A 25,204-nucleotide genomic window follows, 5' to 3' on the forward strand; every position below is an offset into this window, starting at 1 on the left:
AAAGAAAGAAAGAAAGAAAGAAAGAAAGAAAGAAAGAAAGAAAGAAAAGAAAGAAAGAAAGAAAGAAAGAGAAAGAAAGAGAGAGAGAGAGAGAAAGAAAGAAAGAAAGAAAGAAAGAGAGAAAGAGAAAGAAAGAGAGAAAGAGAGAGAAAGAAAGAAAGAGAGAAAGAAAGAAAGAAAGAGAGAGAGAAAGAAAGAAAGGAGGAAGGGAGGAAGGAAGGAAGGAAGGAAGGACGGACAAATTTTAAAGTTTGTAAACTTACTTGTACAGACTTTATCATTTTACTACCGAGCAAAAGTCCCCCACCTCCATGACCTTTGATTAGCCCACTTACTTGTCCCCCTCGGAATAGCATAAATACCCTTAAACACATAAAATCCATATTCGACAAGTGTCCACTCACAGGTGAATGGATTAATCAAGTCTGGGACATCCCAAATCCAGTGGAATACCATTCAGCAACGACAAGGAGTACTCTCTTGATAATCTAGTCAACAACCTTGAGGGATCTCCAAATTGAGTATGCTGAGTGAAAGAAGCTACACAAAACAGTATGTAATACCTCCTGATCCCGTTTATATAAAATCCTAGAAAACGCAAAAGAGAGAGAGAGATGATTTGATACAACAAATCCTCAGCCCTTCACTCTCCTCCTTGTTGACTGTTAAAAATTTAAGCACGCCAAACTGGAACTACGTTAACTTCACATATTTTCTATTGAATTACATGAACTTAACAAATTTTACTTACTGGAAACAAGTTGTTTCTCCAGCTCCTGCATTGGTGGACACTGGTCCTGTGTGTCCAGGCTCCTGCCACAGTTCCAAGTGACTGCACTCACTATTATAATTAAACATTTATTAAGTACCACGGTTGGGTACTACTCAAGTCTGTCAATTATCTTTATATGTAAGCATAACCCACCATGGCAGCTGGTACATAGTTATTTAGCAAAGGGATCTTTCATCTCAGCTTTCAACTGCCATCAAACACACATATATAATTAAGGGGACTTAATTAACTCAAATACGTTTTCTGCCAGGATAATTTTTTTTTTATTTAAATTTTTTTAGAAGGTTAAAAAAAAATCTCCACCAACGACTCCAGTTAGGTTTTCAAAACAGCAGAGAGGAGGGGTACAACAAGGTGCTTTGCAGCATCTTAAACTCTATCGCAAACTTTCAGGAGCAGCTTCTGTCTTCTGGTCTAAATGTGTCTTATAAACATTGCATCTTTAAGCCTCAACACACACCTCTGAGGAGGGTGAGCATCGCTAGCTGCATTTATAGGTGGAGATATCATGGCACAGAAGACACGCCGTATGCAAGATTCAGTTACACACTCCTGGAAGAGTAGATGATAGAAGACATGCTTAGAAGATAGATAGGTAGACAGATAGATGATAGATGCGTGGACAGATGGATGGATGGATACATAGATGATGGATAGATGGATGGATGGATGGATGGATAGATAGATATAGATGATAGATATGATAGATAGATGAATGGATGGATTGATAGATGATAGATGGTAGATACAATAGGTGGATGGATGAAAGGATCGATAGATGATGGATGGATAGATGACAGATAGATGGTTGGGATATAAGAATTGCTTCTATCATAGGACTTTTTCTCATTTAATTGTACCCTTTATTACAGTCTACCCTTTCTTACAGTCTGAAAATGGGGATAGGTGCACAAGGACAGGGAGAGACGTTCACATGAGAATTACCGTGAAAAACACAGCCATGTCATCACCCCAGCAACACAGTTTCACCCAGGGCTCCATAATTTCTGGAGCTACAAGCGAGGAGCCAAGCTTGCAAGGAGGCCATACTTCAAAGACATTCTAATCCTGGGATCCTCCAAGCCCTCACCCTGCAGTGCAATCTCTGCAAACAGACCTTTCTCCCTGGGCATCATGTTTCGCCTTTAAGGCAATCCCGCAGTCTCCGTGTGATATCTGGGCCGCTGCTGAATACTATAAAATACGACCCCACAGTCGTGAGGCATAAAAGCAAACAACAGTGGAAGCCCAAGGTCCAGGTGGGCAGCAGTGGGGTGGGGTGGGGAGGAGTACGGTCCGAATTAGAACTTACCTGGCAGGAATTCATGAACGCTATGTAGATGCACAGTTACATGTCACCTGAGAGCCCCCAAATGACTCAAAACCCAAGCACACAATGACCTGGTTTCAGGGCAGCAGAAAAATAGGTTTCTGGGAGGCGCTAAATCCAGGGTGTGTACAAAGTAGCTGAGGGCTTTGTTCCTGTGATTTCTCAGCTACGAGGAAGAACCCCCAGCTTCCAGGAGAAGCAGCAAGAAGCTGTAAGTTTGGGTTCAGAGCCTCTTTGTGCCCCCTGCCCTGCAGGACCGTGACAGCCAGCAGAACTTGATGATCACGTGTGTGTCAGCCATTGGTGAAACGCATTATCACTGGGGGTCCTCAATGCAGCAGTGTCGGCAGGCATTGTGGGTTGTCACGACCCCGGGGTGGGATGGGTGGTAGTGGCATCTGGGGGGTGCAGACCAGAGATGCCGTGTAACACCCCGCAATGCACAGGACCGCCCCTACAGAAGAGAATTTCCTGGTCCCTAAATGTCAAAAGGTCCCCAGCCAAGAATGCCATCTTCTCACCGAAGGGAGAGCAAGGTGCGCTGAACCTCAGGTCACCTGGGAATTGTGATTTAGATCTCAGAGCCCTGTCTTCTCTTAGTTGACGTCAGGTAAAACAACAACAGAAGGAGCCTGGCTGCCTTCCTTAAATACCAGCTCCATTCAGCAGACCTGCCATGGAGCGCCAGGTATCCCCACGGAAAGGGCGCCTACCCTTCTTCCCTTGATTTATGAAATTTGCAAAGAATTTTTGAAGCTGTGGAGTTATAAGACGGTTATCTGCCCAGCGTGAGCCTCAAATCACAAGTCGGCCATGCTCGGACCGCTGAGAGCAAAAAAAGAAAAAAGAAAGAAGAAAATACATGAGGGCTTTGAGGATGGATCCTTTGATAGGATTCCACCCCCAGCAGTGTGCAGAAAGCTCTTATTCAGGAAAGTTTTGGAAAGGATCACGTTTGCATCTAATGCTGCCTGAAATCTGCATCCTGGCCCCCGAGGAAGGAACGTGCTCCCTAGTGAATAGGAAACAAACAAACAGGGCGCCTGGGTGGCTCAGTTGGTTAAGCGACTGCCTTCGGCTCAGGTCATGATCCTGGAGTCCCGGGATCGAGTCCCGCATCGGGCTCCCTGCTCGGCAGGGAGTCTGCTTCTCCCTCTGACCCTCCCCCCTCTCCTGCTCTCTCTCTCTCATTCTCTCTCTCAAATAAATAAATAAAATCTTAAAAAAAAAAAGAAAACAAACAAACAAACAAATATGACACAAAACCCAGAAGGAGATCACAAATACGGTCATAGGGTTAGGGAGGTGCGAAGGCAGTTGCATAGGATGGTGCTTGCTGATGTAAGCAGAGCTGTGTTCTGTTCCCTTTTTTTTTAAATTTCTGAGGCAGATGCCAGAGTTAGGGGGGAAAACAAGCGACAAAATTTAAGGACCGTTTAAGAGGCACTTTTCAAGGCGACGACTTTCCCATTTTGGGACACAGCCAGCAAATATCCCTCTGAGTTGAACAAAGGTCGGGAATGAATGAGTCACTGTTCTCAGCACGAGTCCTCCGGGCTCCTTCTGGGAGGGTTCCGTTTTATAATGAAGAACAGAAGGTGCTCTGTAGAAAACTCACATTACCATAGCACCAGGTCGCCGGCGACTGCCTTGTCCGTTCTCTCTGGACAACCGAACTTGGTTTCTGCCACCTCCTTGCTGTGGGTCTGGAGAGCGAATCAGCTGTGCACATGCGTGTAGCACCCTGAGCAGGCTTGGGGACTTGCAGCGGGGGAGTGCCTCCGGCCCCCGGCGAGGAGAGGCCATTCCCTGCCTTGCACGAGCAGCCCCTCGCCTCCAACCTCCAACCTCCAGCCATTCAGGTAAGCGGCTCTCCTGGGGCTCCTGGCAGGGTGGTCCCAGCACGTCCAGGGATGCTGGGCAGCTATGCCGAACAGCACGCCGCCACGGAGAGCACAGCACGTCCTCGGAGGCGGTCTGTAGAAATCTTTTAGAAGCAGTTTTGTAAAAAAGCGGGGAGAAAATGAAAAGCGAAGACATCAGTGACACATTTCTACCCCCTCCCCTTCCCTGGGGTGATTTCCAAAAGCAATGCAGACTGGAATGAACTAGAAACATAATCCAGAGTGGGGGAAATGGAAGGATCCTAGATTCCTACAGGTCTCAAAGCATGTGGACTGGATGTGGAAGGGATCCCGGAGATTGGAAACTCAGCTAAATTTGGGAACAGGGCTCAGACGGAGTGGCAAAGGCAGGCTTGCCGCCCTGGGGCTGGAGGACAGCCAGGAAGCAGGGTTGCAATCTCATCCCGGTCTGGAAGAGAGTCAAAGCCTATATTATGCGTTGCACCCCATTTTCCCTATCTTTTTTCTAAAAGCTGAGGTCCAGTTGACCGATAACATTGTCTAAGTTTGACGGACACACGTGTGCCTTTGGTACACGCGCGAATTGCTCTGTGATTACGACACGGGCCCTAGCTAACACCTTCAGGACGTCACAGAGTTACCATTCCTTTTTTCGCTTTGAAAAAGATTAAGACCTGGCCTGTTAGCCACTTTGACCACTGTTGAGGATGAGCGCTCTGTTGTGCAGTCGGTCGCCGGAACTTAATCCTCTTCTCCTTGTAAGTTTGTCCCTTAAACCTCACCTCTCCAGCGCCCCCCCCAACCCCAGCCCCTAGGAACCACCATGCTGCTCTCTGCTTTTCTCCCCCCTTGTATTTTCTTAAAGTTTTCTCTGCTAACAGGAAGCCAATCTGAAGGAAAGTATGCAGCATTCTATAAACTGCTGAGGTCATTGCAGCTCATTGCATTACATAGAGGTCACTCCCTTTATGTACCTAAATATCTAGAGCATATCCTTTAGAAGATAGACCAAAGATTTGGTGTAAGGAAACCTCATATGAGTTTTCAATTACGATTGTCAGATAAAGAGTCTCAACCGTAACCAGATATGACAGATATAACCAGCCACCTTCCCCAGAAAAGTCAGAAGCATCCCCTAATAGGTTTTTTTCTGGCAAAAAAAAACAAAATTTTAGGTATAACTAGATAAAATTCCTGTCTCAGCTGCACATAACGGCCACGTCTACTTTATCCTATAGCATATATTTTATATTTTTATATAGTACATACATATTATACATTACCATATAATAATGTATAGTATGTGTATATATATTACCATATAATGTATAAATAATATAGTATGTAATTTATAAATATACATAAATAAAAATATTTATACAGACCCCCTAAGAGGTCATGATTTAAGATGTGTAGCCCAAAGTCGTGCACTGGACCAAACTAAAGGTAGGTTGCACATGGATAGTATGAAAAGAAAGCATTTCCAGCTTCCCTCCTCTGCTCATTCTGAGACACGCTGTTCGAAACCCTCTACCTGTAAAAGCAAATCAGGCACACAGAATCCCCGACACCTTAGCTGTCCGTCAGAGGAGTGGAGTGGCTTCATGAACAACGCACACCCTGTGCGCTTCCGACTCTGGGACATTCTGGAAAGGGCAAACTTATGGAGATAGTAAAAGGTCAGTGGTTGCTGGGGTTGGGGGCGGGGAGGGATGAACAGGTGCAGCCTGTTCATGCTGCCTGAAATCTGCATCCTGGCCCCTGAGGAAGGAACGTGCTCCCTAGTGAATAGAAAACAAACAAGCAAACAAATATGACATAAAGGTAGAGTGGGGATTTTTAGGGCTATGAAACCAGTCTGTAGGATACTATAACGGTGGATCCATGTCCTTATACATTTGTCCAAGCCCATAGAATGAGCACCACGAAGAGTGAGCCTCGATGTAAACCAAACACTTTGGATGGTAGAGAAAACACATAGCTACTATCACAAGGCGTAACATCACGCACCCTCCAGAAGCAAAATAAAAATGTGCACGGAGCTGGGTGGCTCACGCCTCACGAAAATCCTTCCTGGAAATAAGTGAAGTGAATAAACAGCCATGGCTTGATGCTAGACCTTGCCCAGTGGTGGAACCCACCAGCCTTTATCGAATCTGAAAACTTCCCTACGATGGATGCAGTCTCTGGTATCTACATACGGCCCGCAAAGGAACCTATCCTGTGGGGTCTTTTTCTGCACAAGCTTTGCCCTGTTCCAGCAGCATATAATGGCCATCTGGTTGACCACAGGCTCATTGCCCTGTCCTTCCACTGAGATGAATGCCGTGTGCGAAGGTGTGAGAAATCACCTGAGATGGCCAGGGAGCTTGCAAAGAACCCCGTATCACCTGTGAGCAAGGACTGACATCCACAGAACATGAAGGACACAGAAAGGTCAGTCTGCATTGGAAGGACACAGAGCCCATTGGCCTCTCCCAGGGAGCAGCTCACATGGCACAGAGTGGCGCTCATAGGAGGGCTGGATGCTCCCCAGACTCAGGAGCACCCTACCCCCACACCATGGAAGCCAACATCTCTTCAAACAACTGATGAGTAGAGCTTCAAGGTCACTGCAAGGGCCAAGCCAGGTCAAGGTCATTGACCCACAAAAATCCAAAGTTGGCTTTGCCTTAATGTCTGAGCCAGGGGCTGGGGGGTGGGATGGCGAGTTTGTATTTAATCAGGACAGAGTTTCAGTTCAAACAGATGAGAAATTTCCAGAGGTGGATGGTTGCACAATGGTGTGAATCTGTTCAATGCCACTGAGCTTTGCACTTAAAAATGGTCATGATGGTGAATTTTGTTATCTGTATTTATGGCAAGTAAAAATTTTTTGAAAAATACTTGTATTGGAGATCATTTCAAGTCAATAATCTTAACACTTAATTTTGCATTTTCTTTCCTTTCTACCTTCTATATCAAAGATCAGGAATCTATGGTTCATGGGGGCAAAACTCACCTGATCTGTAAATAAGGTTTCAGTGGAAGACAACACCACCCGGTCATGTGTCTATCACCCATGGAGGCTGCCATGTTATAGTCGCAGAGCAGAATAGTAGCAACAAGGATCATCTGGGTAGAAAAGCCCCAAATGTGTATCATCTGGCCCTCAGTAGACACAGGTTCTACTTTCTTAAGACAGTGTTCAGCATTTTAAGGGCCTTTTCAATGGGGAAGACCATTCTTTTTATGAGTTTTCAGTTGTTGTTTTAAGGTTTCATTGATAGCATCAGAGAGAGTCAAAGTCTCCCTTTCCTCAGGTACTTAGTATTTTATACATGGAATTAGTGCACATCTACTGCCTTTGTTCTGATAGACCTCTTTATTTCTTCCAGGAAATAAAAGGCAGGAGAGAACATGTTACCTCGGGAGCACTCTTGGTAAGACAGCATTACATGCGATCCTTAATCTGCTGCTTCTACGTTTCTTTTTGTCCCTTTGTGAGGACACATTGACAGAGTGGTCTTGCTCACTTAGTCACTGATGGTACATCTGGGGGAGTGATCATGGAACTCAGGATTCCTATCAGTGATCCACACTTCCCCACCCGGGAGCCTCTGAAGGAATTCTATTTCACTTTTCCCAAACCCAGTTGTCTGGTTTTCCAGGGAGCCCATATTGCAAATCTTCTTCGGAGACTCCGATCTCATCTTTATTCCATGGCACTGGGGATTGCAACAGTCTTGTCCTGCTGTGTATGCACGTGCCCAAGTTGGCTTCCATATATATATATATATATATATATATATATATATATATATATATATAGGAGGGACTCCAGAGACGCCACGGTTATGGTAGTAATGATAGTTGGATAGCCACCAAGCTCCATGGCAATTCTTTCTCCTGATATGCCACCACCATATCAGGTGTCTCTGCTCTGGGCTGGAACCTCCATCACTTCAAAAGACCCACTTCCCATCAGGTATCCGTGAGTGAAAAAAGTCAGTCACATTCACGCTGGAATATATGGAGACTTTTAATAGACTCAGAATCACCAGTTGGCATTGGTAAGCCCTTACCCTGACTGTTCATCTCTGTCTTGCTCTGCTCAGTGGCCCAACTGCCTACAAAGTGCCACAGATACCCAAGTTCAACACAGTTTCCTTATTTAAGGAAAAATCAAGAAAGGGCAAAGGGGAAGGAGCTATAACTTTTCTGGAGACCTAATCCATGCATAAAAAGAAAACCAAATAAGGCTTTTTCTTAATCATGGGTATGATCACCTAACAACAGACCCTATGGCTTAAAAAAAAAAATGTTTACAGTTGAAATAAAACCATCAAGAGCATGAATTGTTTTCAACGAAGAAAAAAAAAAAAATCAAATGCCTAAGAATGTATTCACACTCTTTGGCAATGGGATGCTAATATCAAAGTCCCCTAAAATGGTGACACACCTACAAAAGTCCCACTTACAGAAGTCACATACGTGACATGGAATAGCAGTGTTAATTAAGCGTTCGTCGGCACCTTGTCTTTCAGGAGCTGGCTGACTGTGACAGTCGGCGTGCTTCTGGGTGTGAGGCCATCAGCTTGTGGGGATTTATCTGGTGCACGTCCAAACATCCTTCTTCTGATGGCGGACGATTTTGGCATTGGCGACATTGGCTGCTATGGCAACAACAGCATCAGGCAAGGGTCCGAGAGTCGCTCATCTGACACCCTGAGGAAGACACCACTGACAATGGATCCAACTCTTCATATGCGCCACCCAAACTTCGACAGGATTCTGCACACACTTCCTTTCACGCCCCCTAACCCTTCCTTCTTCCTACCCCAGCACTAACCCCAGCTCAGATTCATCCCACCTGTGACTCATCACTTCACTTTTAGACGTGGTTTCCATCAGCATGGTCCATGATGGACAATGTTCAAAAAATCGTTGGTGTGGCATCAGAGTCAAAAACCCAAGCTTACTCACACTCCAGTTCCACCCATCAGCCCAAGTCCACCCACTCAAGCATGACTTCAGGGCTCCCTGCTGAAAAGCTCTGCTTCCGACGGACAAATCCCTGTCCCCGTCACCACCAGATATGACAGGCTCACCTGTTATTGCTGGCACATCTGTCTTAGAATGGGCTCACCCCATCACCTTGATCACATTCTAATTGCCTTGGGGACCCAGCTCAGGCAACACCACCAACATACATCTGAATCCCACCCTCATGTACCGACTACAATATGTTGGTGCCAAGAGGTCCAATTTTCTGATCAAAACTTTGAGTCCCATGAGAGAAGGCACTCCAGACTCTCAATTCTGGATTACCCATGATGCCCATCTCCGTACCCCAGCATGTTGCAGAAACTTAGTAAACAATATCGAATTGAGTTTATGTTTCTTCGATGGTTCGGATGACATTTGAAGTTCTTGCCACTGACTTTTGGTCATTCCTAAGAATACCTTGATGTATTAAATGATGATGCGCTGATTTCCTTTCTTTTCTTAAAATTCAAATTCAATTAATTAACATATAATGTATTATTGGTTCCAGATGTAGAGCTCAGTGACTCATCAGTCTTATATAGTACCCAGTGTTCATCACATCATGTGCCCCCCTTAATGTCCATCACCCAGTTACCCCATCCCCCCACCTACCTCCCCTCCAGCAACCCTTTGTTTCCTATAGTTAAGAATCTCTTATGGTTTGTCTCCCTCTCTGATTTCATCTTGTTTTATTTTTTCCTTCCCTTCCCCTATGATCCTCTGTTTTATTTCTTAAATTCCACATATGAATGAGATCATATGGTAATTGTCTTTCTCTGACTGATTTATTTTGCTTACCAGAACACCCTCTAGTTCCATCCACGTCATTGCAAATGGCAAAATTTCATTCTTTGTGATGGCTGAGTAATATTCCATTGTCTATATATAGACCACATCTTCTTTATCCATTCATCTGTTGGTGGACACAAGGGCTTTTTCCGTAGCTTGGCTATGTGGACATTGATGGGCCAAATTTCTATTAAATATGTATATATGCTTGTAGAAAAACCTATGTGCTTGTCTGTTAAGGAATAACACTGTTCATGTTCCCCTCTGTAGGACTCCAAATATTGACCGCCTTGCAGAGGATGGTGTGATGCTCACCCAGCATGTGGCAGCTGCGTCAGTGTGCACCCCAAGCAGGGCTGCTTTCCTAACAGGCAGATACCCTCTCCGATCAGGTTTGTCCTCTCTCATGTCTAACCATGGCTCTGGAGAAAAACACACTCCCTATATTAGAGGTATTAAAGCGTGCGTCCACTGCTGTAGTGGGGAGAGAATAATCTACTCCCTCCATATTTCTACCATCAGATTAGAGTCAGTAAGAGCTATAGAACCCCACAGGTAATGAGGTGACACAGGCAGGGGGATTGAGTAGAGAGTAGACCAAAAGTTCAAAAGTCTGTGTGATGTCTTTGGCCCTAAAGATAAGGAACCTCCATATCAAGAGTTATCTCCTTTAGTTGAAGCCAACTGATTGTAGATGTTAACCATATCTTGAAAGACCTTCATAGAAAAACCTAAACTAGTGGACTAGTGTTTGAATAACTGGGGACTGGCCTGGCCATGTGACACACTAAACTGACTCTCACAGACCCTCATATGTATGGGTCCCTGGTCCTTTCTCATGCCCCCAGGGAAGAAGGAATCCTGTCTAATGTAAATTTATGTTCCACTGGTCTTCCACTGAACCAGATGCATGGTCAAAGTTTTAGAAAATCTCAGAAAGAATTCTCCTAGTTCCCAAATGATGATCGATGAGATATGTTCAGTCTTGGAGCCAAGCAGATCTTCTCTAGTAAGACTGAACTATATTCATCAAAATGGTCTAGGAGGCACAGAGCATCTTCCAAGTCAGTGTTTCTCCACCGTATACTGCAGAGCTTTAGAAAAATATTTAACGTACATTTTTAAACACTTGAGTAGATGCCTTGGGTATGTTGGGTCAGTATGAACTAACTATATCCATCGCTCCCTACTTTATTACCACACATGAATCTTCTGGGGCATCTTGCAACCATTCCAAATCCCAAATTCCACCCCAACGAAGTAAAATCACAATCTCTGGGGGGCACCTGATTGGCTCAGTTGGCTAAGCATCCGACTCTTGATTTCAGCTCAGGTCATGATCTCACCATTGTGAGATTGAGCCTCGCGGGGGCTCCACATTCAGCCTGGAGTCGGCTTGAGATTCTCTCCCTCTCCCCCCCCCCCCCCCCCTCCCCCCTGCTCACACACTCTCTCTCTCTCTCTCCCTTAAATAAATAAATAAATAAATAAATAAATAAATAAATAAATAAAATCTTAAAATAAAATAAAATCACAACCTCTGGATTGACAACCAGGTTTCAGAATATTTTGGAGCTTCCCTAATGATTCCAAAGTACAGATGAGTTTGAGAATCTCTGGATTATATAAAGAGTTGGTAAAATTATAAAACTATTTTTAATTCTCTTTCCTTTTTCACTTAATTCTCTTTGTGTTTATAACCTTCGCATAACAGGACAATAAGTCTTCTCACTAAGTTTTCAATTAATGTTTCACTGCATATTTTAAATGAAAATTAATAATAATGATAAATGTCAGTGTGTGATAGTAACATTTCTTTGAAAATGGTTCCCCAAAGGTATGGTTTCCAGCAATGGTTATCGTGTTCTTCAGTGGACCGGAGTATCTGGAGGGCTCCCAACCAATGAGACAACTTTTGCAAAAATATTAAAAGACAAAGGATATGCCACTGGGCTAATAGGTATGTACATTTTTTTAAGTATTAAGCACATTTCCTTTATATGGAGAGTGTATTCAACCAAAAAGCTTGGAAATGAAATGGTTTTAATGCAGTGGGATTGTCCATCAGACAGAAAGCTCCATGAATGCAGGAATGACCTCAGTACCCAGACTGCCTAGTGCGAAGTAGATGCTCAAGATATATCAGCTTAATGAAACACCTGGCATTTCATAGTATTTGCTGATACACATGATTAAAAAAAAAGGAAAAATTTTTTCTAATGTCAACAAGTTACCAACAATTTCCATAATGTTGTTTTCCCTAAATTCTGCACAGAAATGTGACTGCAGGGCATAATTCTTCCCTCTCTGTTTCCATAAATAGCATGCTTATTTTCCTGGATGTCAATAACCATGTCATGTATAGAATGAAGTACAGTTAAGGGTAGTAGTTTCTTGGGGCGCCTGGGTGGCTCAGTCGGTTAAGCCGCTGCCTTCAGTTCAGGTCGTGATCCCAGGCTCCTGGGATCGAGTCCCACGTCGGGCTCCCTGCCCAGCAGGGAGTCTGCTTCTCCCTCTCCCTCTGCCTGCAGCTTCCCCTACTTGTGCTCTCTCTCTATCTCTCTGTCAAATAAATAAATAAAGTCTTAAAAAAAAAAAAGGATAGTAGTTTCTTGACAGGGGACCAACCTGTCACTGTCATTATCATGTTATAGTGACAATTTTTATTAACAGGGCCATTTATTGATCATAAAGACCAAGACTAGCTAATACACCAAATATCAAATCCAATAGGCTCATTATCATTTTTTTTTGAGACAGAAGTCTATTGTCATGGAACATTCCTTGGAAAATCTCATGAGGTTTTCTGGATGAGAGACGGTCATTTGGGGTGGGGGGAAGACACACAGGTCTCTATCAACACTCTAGTAGTGACAGTAGAGAAGCTAAGCATCTGCCATTGATTGAATTGAAAGGTGTGCTCTGTAGAACGTATCTCCTACCATGACCCTGACCACCATTACAGTGGTTTAACAAAGAGAAGGACAATTCCAAAGTCAGGAAACCCTTTACCCATGCTGAGTACAGCAGATTGTTTTCTAGAACAAGGTGAGCACTCTGTGCCTTCCTTATTGCTCTGCCACAGACCTTTGAAAATTCAGGTACAGTAGACTGAATAACAGTCATCAAAGATGTCATGTCCTACACGCTGGAAGCTAAAAAAATATTACCTTATATGGAAAAAAGGTCTTTGCCGATGTGATTAAATTAAGGATCTTGAGATGAGGAGATTATCCAGGATTACCCAGGTGGTCCTTATAGGCAAGGGCAAAAGTCCTTTTAAGAGACACACAGAGGAATATATGACACAGAAGGGGAGAAGGCAGTGTGCCCACAGAGGCAGAGGTGGGAGGGATATGACCACAAGTCAAGGAATGCTTAGAGCCCCCAGAAGCTAGGACAGGCAGGAAGGATCCTCCCCAGGAGCCTACAAAGGGAGCATGGCCCTATAACACCTTGATTCTGGACTTCTGGCCTCAGAACTATGGGAGCATAAATTCCTATTGTTTTAAGCAACCATGTTTATGGTAATTTGTTTCAGCAGCACAGGAAGCAATATACCACGTAATGCTGCCACACAGGGTCTTTATTCCTCTGTCTCAATGAAGCCAGGTTGTGGTTGAAATAGCAGTGAACACTACTTACATCCCTCTACTTCCCTACCCTATTCCTGCGCGCAGCACAGCACCTGGAATGTGGCAAGCACGCAATACCTACTAATCAATGATCAGCTAGCTGTCACATGGGCATCCTTTTTCCCTTTCAGGAAAATGGCATCTGGGTCTCAACTGTGAATCTTCCAACGATCATTGCCACCACCCGCTCAACCACGGATTCGACCATTTCTACGGAATGCCCTTTTCCATGATGGGAGATTGCATCCACTGGGAACTGTCAGAGAAGCGTGCAGGCATGGAGCACAAACTGAATGTCTGCTTCCAAATCATGGCCTTCACTGCCCTCACACTCACCACTGGGAAACTCACCCACCTGACATCGGGCTCCTGGACTCCGGTCATCTGGTCGACCATTGCAGCCATCTTGCTCTTCATGACCTCCTATTTCATGGGGGTCTTGATTGTTCATGCAGACTGCTTTCTGATGAGAAACCACACCATCACTGAGCAGCCCATGCACTTTCAAAGGACGACGTCTCTTATTCTCAAAGAGGCCTCGTCCTTTGTCCAAAGGTGAGCACCGAAGGGGTTAGCTTCATCCTAGTGCTCTGGTCGCTGATGAAAATGCATTTCAAAAAGTCTTCCCACTTTCTTTCTGTAATGGAGATATGAATGGTGAAATCACCCTGGGCCAGAAAGATATTTTTGGTAAAGTGTGTCAGAGATGATGTTCAGTTGAGGCCAATCTGATTGTGCCCATTGAAACAGATGACAAGTCAGTTGAAATCTGCTGCTGTCCCCTCCTACTTGGAGCCATCCCCATTAGGTAAGTACCCGCTGATCACCACGGGCCATATTTAACTAACAAAACAAACTGAATCCCTTGAAGATTTATAATAAATTATAAATATTTTTAAAGCTCTATCCTCAGGACTAAGTTGTCCTGTTGCTAACTTTATGCTGAATGTAAATTTGAATAACAAAGGCACTTAGTATGTCAGAGCCAAGAGGGGCATGATGAAAAGCTACACCACACAGGGGCAGTTCCATGCTCCCCAAGTGTGTTCCAGTAAAGTATGAGACACCATTGAACCCCAATTCACCTGGTGGTGGTAAGGTTGTGATCATGTTTCAGAACATTCTTTTCATGGAATTGTCTAACATGGGTCAGAAATGATGCTGATAATTACAGTTGACCCTTGGGGGGGACGCTGAAACTATGTGCTGCTGAAAATCACATATAACTTTGACTGCCCCGAAACTTAACTGTTAATAGCTTATTGTTGACTGGAAATGTTACTGATAGCAGAAGCAGTCGATCAACACATAGTTTGTATGTTACATGCTGAGTTCTTACTACAAAGTGAGCTAGAGAAAAGAAAACATTATTAAAGAAATCATAAGGAAAATACATTTATAGTACTGTACTGTATTTATATTTTTAAAAAATGCACATATAAGTGGATCTGCACAGTTCAAACCTGTGTTATTCAAGAAGCAACCGTACCTTGCAAATTACAGCGGGTGACCTAACGTGTCCTAAGTAAGTCTAAGATGTTCGCTTTTGTTTCAGTGCTTTAAGAACAGAGTGGGCCATAGAGATCAGATGGAGAGAGGGACAGATGAGGCATCACCTAGATGGGGGAACACTCAAATTGAAATTAATAACCTAATGTCATTTTTAAAGTGTGTTTTAAAATAACCATGTCATATCCTAAACTTTGTTGCTTGAAGGCAATTAAAAAGAAAACCAAATATGCAGTATCACTTTATTCTGTATGCTAAGGTTCAAGGTGGGAACATATCCTGAAGTAATTGAAATAAATGTCAGATCAGACAGTTGCCTGGTGTTCTGTCTTACCTTCACTTACCAGAAGTATGTAGAGTTATAAATTGATAAAATTCAGGAAAAATATGTATTACATCAGTGCGAATTTTTCAACAGACTTTAGAAAGTTAGTCATCACATTAAAGAGTAACAGATACACTTGTTTAAGGACATGACAGTCTAGATCCATATTTTGCATCTCTAGGACCTCAGTCTGCACTTTACGTAGAAATAACTCCAGTCACTGTTATTTCAGGAACAAGCACAGACCTTTCCTCCTCTTTGTCTCCTTTCTACACGTGCACACCCCTCTGATCACGACAGAGACATTCCACGGGAAGAGCATGCATGGGCTGTATGGGGATAACACAGAAGAGATGGACTGGATGCTGGGTAAGTGCCTTTTCCCGGTGAAAACAGGACTGGTGCCCCTTCCAAAACAGCAGGAGGAAAGGACATACAGAATGAGATGAGATTAATCCAGCCTGAAGCTGGAAGAGGCAGTGTGAGTAATGTGATCTCATTGAATGTGAAGGGTGTAAGCAAGCATAGCCTTTTCCTCACTGTGTTTGCTTTCTTTCTGCTTATCACACTGTCTTGGGTGGGTTGATTTTTCTATTTTTCCCTGGAAGAACATAGATTAAAATCCCCATGGGTGGGATTGTCTTGCTCTGTTCTCCCCGTGCATCTCCTGGGTTTGGAATGATGAGTGGTATGACACAGAGTGCACATTTTTTTCAGTGGGTACGTGGATATGGACACAGCCTCTCCCCTGAGTCTCGAGCAAGGACTTGGGTGCCCTTGGGTTGACATGGTGGTGGACAGAGAGGGCTAGGGCCTGCAGCATAATGGGAATCAGAGATTTGGGGAGAAAACATACTTTTAAAAATCCATGGAAAACATCACCTTGGAGGAAAATGCATCATTTGAGTGAATTGTTGGGGAAAACGTTGGAGGTTGGGAGACATGTAAGCAAAGATAGATGTCACATCATGTCCCCAGTGGGGCTTCAGGACAAACTCACTCATCATTGCCATTATGGTCCTTGTGTGGAAAAGATTAAGAATCACTGGAAAATACAGGCTATTTTATGTGATGTCAAATCTTGAGTGTTTAAAACAGAATTCACCATGCCACAACTTGAGGGAAAATCTTTTAAATGAATACATGTGCAGATATATGTAATCAAATACATATGGAATGATAAAGTCTGAAATTCTACAGTACGGAGTTAAGAACCCCCTAAGTCCATCAAGATAAGGAACTCTTAAGACACAGTTCAAGAATCTTCTCTATGGCTTCAGTGCCTCTGTGTTCCAGTTTCAAACTCAATCAAGCCATGGTATGATAACCTTTTTAATGAAAATCATTGTCCTGGTGTAGGTAGGTGGGGGACAGGAGATTTTTAGGAGAGAGAAACCATTTTGTCTCATACTATAATACTGGGTATATGGCATTATGCATTTAATCAAAACCCTTAGAATGTACAACAATAAGAGTGAACCACCATAGAAACTATGGACTCTAGTTAATAATAGTTTATCAGTATTGGCTCTTTGATGACACTACAACTCAGCTTATCTATAAAACCTAAAGCTGTTCTAAAAAAAAAATAATATCTATTAATTAAAGGAAGGGGATTTCATAGAACCACAAATTTTAAATCTGTGGCCAAAATAAAGCAACTGAAGACAAACAAATGGCTGAACAATGGATGGAACAAAGAAAGAAAAAATAGTGACTTGGTTAATTTTAAGCTAAGCAAATGGACAATTGTCTTAATTGTGCTCAATCAAACCAATAAAAATGCAGGGTCATCAGACCGAAGAAAAAACAAGACCCAACCCAAAGGACCTACTGTTTAAATATAAGGACACAGATAAGGTAGAAGTAAAAGCTATCCAATAACAGGATCTATTTGAGACCATAGTCAGCTTTCACAACACCGGGTCCTCATGAAAAAGTAGATTGAAAGTTTTGTCTACTGTTAGAAATAAAATAATATGATTCTTCCCATCCAATTAAAAAAAAATCTCATAGACATGGTGAATTGCCTCAACCATAAGATTTCCCTCTGATGTAACTATAAGAAACTTGGAGCCACAGTGTAAACTATTCTTCATCAATGGACATACATGGCCAATGCCATTGTCAGCCTTTTTCCTAGGCCCTGTTTATCTCCTTCCTTTTTTCCCCCCTTTCCCTTTGTTTAATTGAAGTATGGTTGACTCTATAATCTTCTTTTGCCTCCTTTTTAAGTTTTTGCTGTTTTGTCCTATGTAGTCTATACCCTGTAGCTTGCCTAAAACTTTTTGGAAACAGAATAGGGCATATATGAATCTTGGGTCAGTGATACTCAGGATAGCATGATTTTACTGCTAGTTACTACCATTATATGTTAATACTAAAGGCTCATTCTCATGGAGAGGTCCAAAACGTTGAAGCACACACTGAATACTTTGGTTTAAGATAATTTTCCATTTTGACCAGCTCAAATACATGTATTCTTTGCAGGGCAGATCCTTGCTACTTTGGATATGGAAGGCTTGACTAACAGCACCCTTGTTTATTTTACATCGGATCATGGGGGATCTTTAGAGGCTCAACTCAGAAACAACCAGTATGGCGGCTGGAATGGAATCTACAAAGGTAGAGAGATGACCAGATTCTTGTGTATGGTCTTTATCCCACCCTCTAGTTCCCAACCCTTCCCATGGAATGGGTCCATCCACCTCAAGAGTCACCAGGGACTACTGCTTTTTATAACTTGTCATGTTCCTACTTGATTTTTTTTTTCTTAGCACAATGCAGTGGTTTTTGGTATATTCACAGAATTGTGCGATCATCATCACCACTAAACTGCAGAGCATGGTCATCTCCTCAAAAAGAAATTTGTACCCATTTGCAATCATTCCCTGGTTCCCCCTGTGCCCAGCCCCTGGCAACCACTGACTTATTTCAATCTCTGTATATTTCCCTATTGTAACCATTTCATGTAAATGGGATCATGCAATATGTGGTCCTTGGCCACTCGCTTGCATTCACATGATGTTTCCCAGGTTCATCCACATCGTGCCAAGTGTTAGTGCTTCATTCCTTTTCATGGCTGAATAATCTTCCATTGTATGGATGAACCACATTTTGCTTATCCATTCATCAAGAGGGATGGACTCAGGAATTAGGCAATGCATCCAAGGAGAGTGGTGGCCACATCATATTCAAACTGGAATTCTATCAACTACAGACACATCATTATTGGGTGTACCCCAAAGATTATAAAACATGCTGCCAAAAAAAACATGGCACAATCACATTCTTTTCTGTTCATGTTTACACAGGTGGCAAAGGGATGGGGGGCTGGGAAGGCGGCATCCGCGTCCCAGGGATCTTCCGGTGGCCTGGGGTGCTGCCAGCCGGCCGAGTGATCCACGAGCCCACCAGCCTGATGGATGTTTTCCCCACCGTGGTCCAGCTGGGGGGCGGTGAGGTGCCCCAGGACAGGTACAGAACAGCCCAAGGAAACCCAAGCAACTCAATTTTTCATAGAGACAAGCATATATGTGAAATGTCATTGTCACTTTTGAATTGTGTAACACATCCACGAGATTAGTCTCTGGGAAAACACTCTAGGCTCCCTGCTATTAGCTACCGGGCTCAGCTGTCTGCTTCATTTTATACATAGAATGTCCATTTTCCTTCTCCTGATTCTTAAGTGGAGCCATCTTTTTATGGTGGTCATTGAAAAAATCTAACAATTTACCACAGGAAATTCCTTTTCATGTAGTGTGGTAGAGATTTTGCATAGATTCCAATTTCCTCTGTCTAAAAAATTATAGAAATTTTGGGGCGAAATAGAAAATAAAATTATTTCAGAATCTGATAATAAATTATGTATACAATATATAATCATAATTATTATGCAATCATATAATAATAAATGTGGGATTCTCATAAGTTACATATTGTATGATATATATCATCCATCCAGATCTAGATCTAGATCTATCTAGATCGGTCTAGATATGTAGATTTAGATATATCATTTAGATATATTTTCCATGTTTTATATATATTTATGCAAATATATATATTTAGAAATTTTTGTGCATAGACAAAAAAATTTAATGCCTTTATGTTATTTTCTTTCAACCATCCCCTTATATGTGGACATTAGCCTTGCCTTAAAAAAAATACCTTCTATGTCATGTTATTGCCTGTCATAATTACGTCCTTAGTAAGAATCCCTTAGAAGGTGAATTCCTGAGTCAAAGAGTATGACTGTTTATAGGTAAATCTCTTGATATATTTTGTCAAATTGTTCCTTAGGAATCACTACTAGCCATATGTGAGATGTCTATTTTAAAACTTAACAGAACTAAAATAAATATAAATTCTGTACATGTAATATATATATATATAAATTACTCATACATGTCTATACAAATATACATATATGTTTATATTATAATTTTCAGTTTTATCCTTAGAGAGGTTGAATATTTCATACCTTAATATTCTCCTGTTTTTTCTTGCACTGAATATCATATCTCTGGTTGATTATTTTTTCCTAAGTGGGTGCTAATTTTTAAATTAATGTATAACATATCTTTTGCTTTGAAAATAAAAATTTGTCTGACATGTATATTGCAAATGTGTTGTTGCACTAGAAGGTAAATAAATATAACCATATAGCATTGGATATATATATATATATATATATACACACAGACACATAAACATATACATGTGTCTATGTGTATATGAATATATGTTTTTGGAAGTGTACATATATATATACACACACATACACACACATATATATTGTAGATAGATAGATAAATAGATTCTTTTATTTCATTTTTCGTGGTAACTGGTAACTCTAATTAAAATCTACAGGGGTTCTGAATTCTCTACCTCGATGAAGAACATTAGTCAAATTAGGAAAAAAGATCCCTTTTTTATGGCTTTTCTAAGTTCATGGCATTTGTAAAAATCTATCCTCAGTACTGATGATTTACATTTGACACACAAGATCCTGAAAACTGACCACGTCCCTGGGACATAAAATGCTCAGGGCCATCCCCTCAAATTACAAGTGGTGGATTTAGGCTTTCTCCTAAGAAGGGCGGAGAAAATGGAAATGGAATCCCAAGAAACCTCCATCCTGAATGGAAATGGAGCTGGATCTTGGAAACTGAAGAAGACAAGGAAGGGAAGGGGGAGGAAGACAAGGCAGGCAGGGATGGAGGAGGGGTGTGGAGGCAAGGCACTCTGCAGACAAGGAAATGGTACCCAGTGTTGATGAAGAATACACCATATACTATAATGGCTTAGAGTCCAATACAGTATAAAACCAAAAAGGCATTTCAGTGAATCTTCAGCTTATTCTTGCATTCCTAATAAGGTTGGGCAGGTAATAACTTAAGCCGAGCATGTTGGATCCTTGGTGATCTTTTAGCCAAAGGTGGTGTTTGTAGATGAATAATGGAGGTGGCTGTTCCAATGCTTCCCTAATTGCTAAGGCTCGAGCATGCCTTCCATGCACACTTGCAGCATCCCTGAGTCCCTGTGCTCCTGTCTGCAGGGTGATTGATGGCCGGGACCTGCTGCCCTTGCTGCTGGGGACAGCACAGCACTCTGACCACGAGTTCCTGCTGCATTACTGTGAGAATTTCCTGCACTCAGTCCGCTGGCTCCAGCGGGACGGTGAGTACTCTGGGTGACGGAGTCACATCTTGGCTTCTGCTCTGATGGCTCTTCTTCACACTAGCCCTTTTCTCTCTTTCTTAGCAGTACCTTCCCCTGACTTCAGCAACATCATTCCTGATGCAAGCCGTCAATCACCTTATCACCATATTACCATTGCTTAGGGGATTTTCATATGGCTTTCCTGCACACAAGTGTTCCGGTCGGCCTCTCACCTTTGAAGCCTGTGCTCTTAATCTACATTGGTTTCCACCTGTCTCAACCACCTTCACTCGATGACATGATTTCATCCTTGTAATAATCATAACTTTGTGACCTAAGCAGCAAAGCCCATACTGAATAATTTTTGCATTTCAAAATTTCCTGGGTTATTTTGGCCCAACTGGCCTTTTAAAGGAACTGTAAAATCATTTGCAAGATTTTTTTTAATCCCATGGGAATCTGAATTGGCTTTGCATCCCATGTGTAAATTAACTCAGGGAAAAGATTGGTTATCTTTACAGTATCAGATTTTCCCAACTGAAACATGTTATGTCCCTCCACTTATTCTTCTTATTTAAAAAGTATTCCTTTCATCAAGCATATTGTTCCTGTCCCAAGTAATTTCATTGTATTTTAATTGCCTCCATGTTTATATGAATCTATTGTCCATCTTCACCTAACTGTCATTCCCAGAGGTTTTCTGTTTTTAGGGATTATTTTTCTTTTAAAAATTCAGTTCTTGCATTTACTTAAGAACTGTTATTTTTAAATTTTATACATAATTGATTTCTGCTGCTACTTTTATCTTCTGATAACAGAGTTTTCACCTATTTGAGTGGCTTTTCGTGATTTCCATCTCCCTATTACTCTGTCTTTTCCTGATATTTTCTCCTGTCTTTTGGATTTGCCTTACAGATTGATTAGATTTGTGACTTTGTGATTGCATAGGTTTTGTGATTCTTTTTTCCTCCAGTGTTTGGGAAGAGCTGTATTCTCCTTGTGATTTAACTCATCTTTCCATTAGCCCTCTGAATCAAGAGTGAAGAAATACCTCTTGGGATCTCCCTTATTTGAGGAAGCTACCATAGACTTTTTTTTCTTTGAATGTCCCTCCCTTTACATCCATTCTTTTCAATATTATTGTAATCTGGTAAGGCTTTTATTGTTACCTTTCATTTTTTTAAATTATGTATTACACATTTCCTTCCCTTTTGGGGGGTTTTCTAAAAACTGTCATTCCATTGTACATCTCAGTCTACATCCATGCATGCCTGGCAGCACAAATAACGGGGTCCAGTGTTCAAATCTTTTCTTGTACATTGTGGCTACCCCATTACTGACCCCTCATCTCTCAGTCATTGGGTGAATACTTCTGTATTTTTTCAAGGGGAGTAGATGGGGATTGTATTCCCATTATCCAAGCCTCTTCAGTGGCACCCTAACTGGCCTTCACAGATCCACTGTTTATCCTACATGCATAATCCACTTAGCTCCCTTCTGAAAGCCATCCCAAGACCACCCACAGCACACACATCAGAACAAATTCCTCCAAATTCCTCCTTGTCCTATGAGCTAGCCCCCCCAAATCTTTGAGAACACTCACAGGGGGACAGGATCTCCATGTGACTGGCTCATTCCTGATATTCAAATGCAATATTACCTTCTCAGCAAGGCTTTCTTGACCCAAACAATTCCCCCATGGTGCACCCACGGCCCCCACACACTCACACCTTCACCATCGTCTTCCACACTGCACAATTTTCTTATTTCTGTGTGTTTACCACGGTTGGGCCTGTTTCCCCTCACTAAGATTTTGCCTGTCTTCTCTTTGTGCTCAACACATTTGCTGAATTATGATAGCAATGAGTGACCTTTAATGAGCATGAGATGGATAGTATTCCATTTCACCCTGGAAACAATGGCAGATGAGGATGGCTATCCCCAGGTCACAGGTGAGCAAGCTGGGAGCTGCTAGGTCACCATAAGTGCTCAGAGGCAGACAGAAGCCAGAGATTTTAATCACAGGGTACACATCTGTAAATACCAAAGCACAGTGGTGCCAACCCCAGGGAGCAGGACTCAGGCAGGGGGTAGGAAAGAGGGAGGCATGCCCTCCTTTGCACACACTTGCTAGGTGCACAGGGCTGTGCTTCCTGGCCTCCTTCTTAGATCCCAGGAGCAGCCCTGATCCTGACCCATATCTGTCCCTGCTTCCTGGTCTTTCTGCCCCTGGAGCTGCTCCTGGAGGAGGCAGGCCCACCAGAATCCTGCTCTCTACCCTCTGGTTACACACATGACTTCCCCAGACTCACTGCCCTGTGGCGGATACAAAGGATGGGCATGGAGGCCTCCCTCCCAAAGCAGCAGGAAGCCAGGGAGGATAGGCTGTGCGGCTAGCACAACCCAACTCTGGGCAGGAGGCTGGTGCAGGGACCTCCATGGTCCCTCCTTCCATTCTTTCAAAGTCCCTTCCTGAGGCAGAGCTCGGTCTGGTGCCCTCCCAGAGGCTGGAGGTGGTTTGCTATGACTTGCTCCACCCTTCCCCTTTCCTTTCTTCCTTCCTCCTTCCCTCCCTTCCTTTGCCTACTGATGTTTTCCTGTGGCTGCCTTCCTAGCTAGCTGCCAGGAGCCTTGGAGCAAGCTTCAGGAGAACAGCTGTTGCCATTTTAAGGCTCTGAGCATCCTGCCTGGAACTACCTAAGACCTGAGGAATTCCCTCCTTTGCAAACAGTGGTACCGAGCCGGAATTCAGTCTTAGCAGACTGCCAGGGACTGGTGGCTTACAAACAACAGACTTACTTCTCCCAGTTCTGGGGGTTGGACACCCTTAGACGGGCTTCTGCTGGGCAGTAGACTACCACCTTCTTGCTGTGTCCTCACGTGGTGGAGACACACAAGGGAAGCAAGCTCTGTTCTGACTCTCGTAAAGACACTCAACCCAATTTTTAGGGCTCCGTCCTTGTGACGTGTTAATCTCCAAAGCCTCCACCTCTCAATTCCATTCTGTTGGGGGTCAGGGATGCAATATATGAATTTCGGACGGACACGATTTCAGTCCCTAACATTCACACACTGTAAAATTCACTCGTTTAAAATGTACAACTTTGGGGCATTTGGCATATTCACCATGTTGTGCAAACATCACCTGTATCTAGTACCAGAACATTCCCCTCCCCCAAAGAGACCCTGTGCTCATTAGCACTCACCCCCCATTCTCCTCCCCAGCCTCTGGCATCCACTCATCTCCTTTCTGGGTCTATGGATTTCCCTGTTGTGCACGTCTCATACAAATGGGATCCCGCACTCTGTGGCCTTGTGTGTCTGGCTTCTCTCACCGAGCATCCTGTTTCTGAGGTTTATCCACAGGTCTCAGAGCTTTATTTATTTTTATGGCTGAATCTCATCCCATGGTGTGGGTGGACCACATCTGTTCGTCCATTCATCTGGGCTTCTCTCCAGCAATGCATTCTATTTCTCCACGTCAACCTTCTGAGATTCTTGTCCTTCCCTCAGGAGGAAGACTATGGAAAGTCCACTACACGACCCCAGTGTTCCATCCAGAGGGAGCCAGCGCCTGCTATGGGAGAGGGGTCTGCCCGTGCTCCGGGGACCAAGTGGCCCATCACAACCCACCTTTGCTCTTCGACCTGTCCAAAGACCCTTCCGAAGCCCACGCCCTCACCCCGGACACGGAGCCCTTGTTCTATCAGGTGATGGACACGGTCGCGTGGGCCGTGGAGGAGCATCGCCAGACGCTCAGCCCGGTTCCTCTGCAGCTGGACACGTGGGGCAACATCTGGAGGCCTTGGCTCCAGCCCTGCTGCGGCCGGTTCCCCCTCTGCTGGTGTGATTGGGAGGGAGACCCAGAATCACTGCCTGCCAGGGAGAGCTAGCTCCTTCCCTGATGCCTGCACTTCTGGTCGAAATACAACTCCCCGGTGAAGTTCAGTCGTCGTCCGTTTACGTGGGTGCAATAGTTTTGCACTTCAAAAGGTATAAGGAAGACGCAGCGGCATGCAGTCACCCCCAAGTAAACCAAACCACCGAAGGGCTGTTCAGGCCCACTGCCCCCCAACAACGAAGTGAGGAGTAAAGCCCCTCCGGCCACGGGGATTTCCATCACCCGACCCCAGCCCCACCTGGAGGAGGCTGCTCTGTCCCTATCCAGAGTTCACAGTCCCAGTGGAAGGTATTTCTGTACCAAATGGATTTGCAGACAAAGGCCAGGTGAGCACCAAGTATAAGTAGCCCTGAGAAGGTGTGACA

At 43.4% G+C, this 25,204-nt stretch overlaps 1 protein-coding gene across 1 annotated transcript; it reads left to right on the forward strand.

Moving 5' to 3' along the window:
• Positions 1–7,387: 7,387 nt before the first annotated feature.
• Positions 7,388–24,870, forward strand: ARSL (arylsulfatase L). Its single transcript, XM_021698731.1, has 10 exons — positions 7,388–7,410; positions 8,515–8,664; positions 10,076–10,197; positions 11,643–11,765; positions 13,572–13,995; positions 15,507–15,643; positions 17,765–17,899; positions 18,589–18,751; positions 20,835–20,956; positions 24,452–24,870. Exons 1-10 carry the CDS (start codon positions 7,388–7,390, stop codon positions 24,829–24,831), a joined length of 1,779 nt encoding a protein of 592 aa, XP_021554406.1. The 3' UTR covers positions 24,832–24,870.
• Positions 24,871–25,204: the final 334 nt, after the last annotated feature.

Source organism: Neomonachus schauinslandi, chromosome X (genome assembly GCF_002201575.2).
Source record: "Neomonachus schauinslandi chromosome X, ASM220157v2, whole genome shotgun sequence".
Classification (NCBI taxonomy): domain Eukaryota; kingdom Metazoa; phylum Chordata; class Mammalia; order Carnivora; family Phocidae; genus Neomonachus; species Neomonachus schauinslandi.

Excerpts from the sequence above, each read along its gene's own strand:
- ARSL (XM_021698731.1), top strand. The coding sequence starts at position 7,388 with ATGTTACCTCGGGAGCACTCTTG. Across the intron at positions 18,752-20,834 it reads GGTGAGGTGCCCCAGGACAG|GGTGATTGATGGCCGGGACC; the intron begins GTACAGAACAGC and ends TCCTGTCTGCAG. Across the intron at positions 20,957-24,451 it reads CCGCTGGCTCCAGCGGGACG|GAGGAAGACTATGGAAAGTC; the intron begins GTGAGTACTCTG and ends TCCTTCCCTCAG.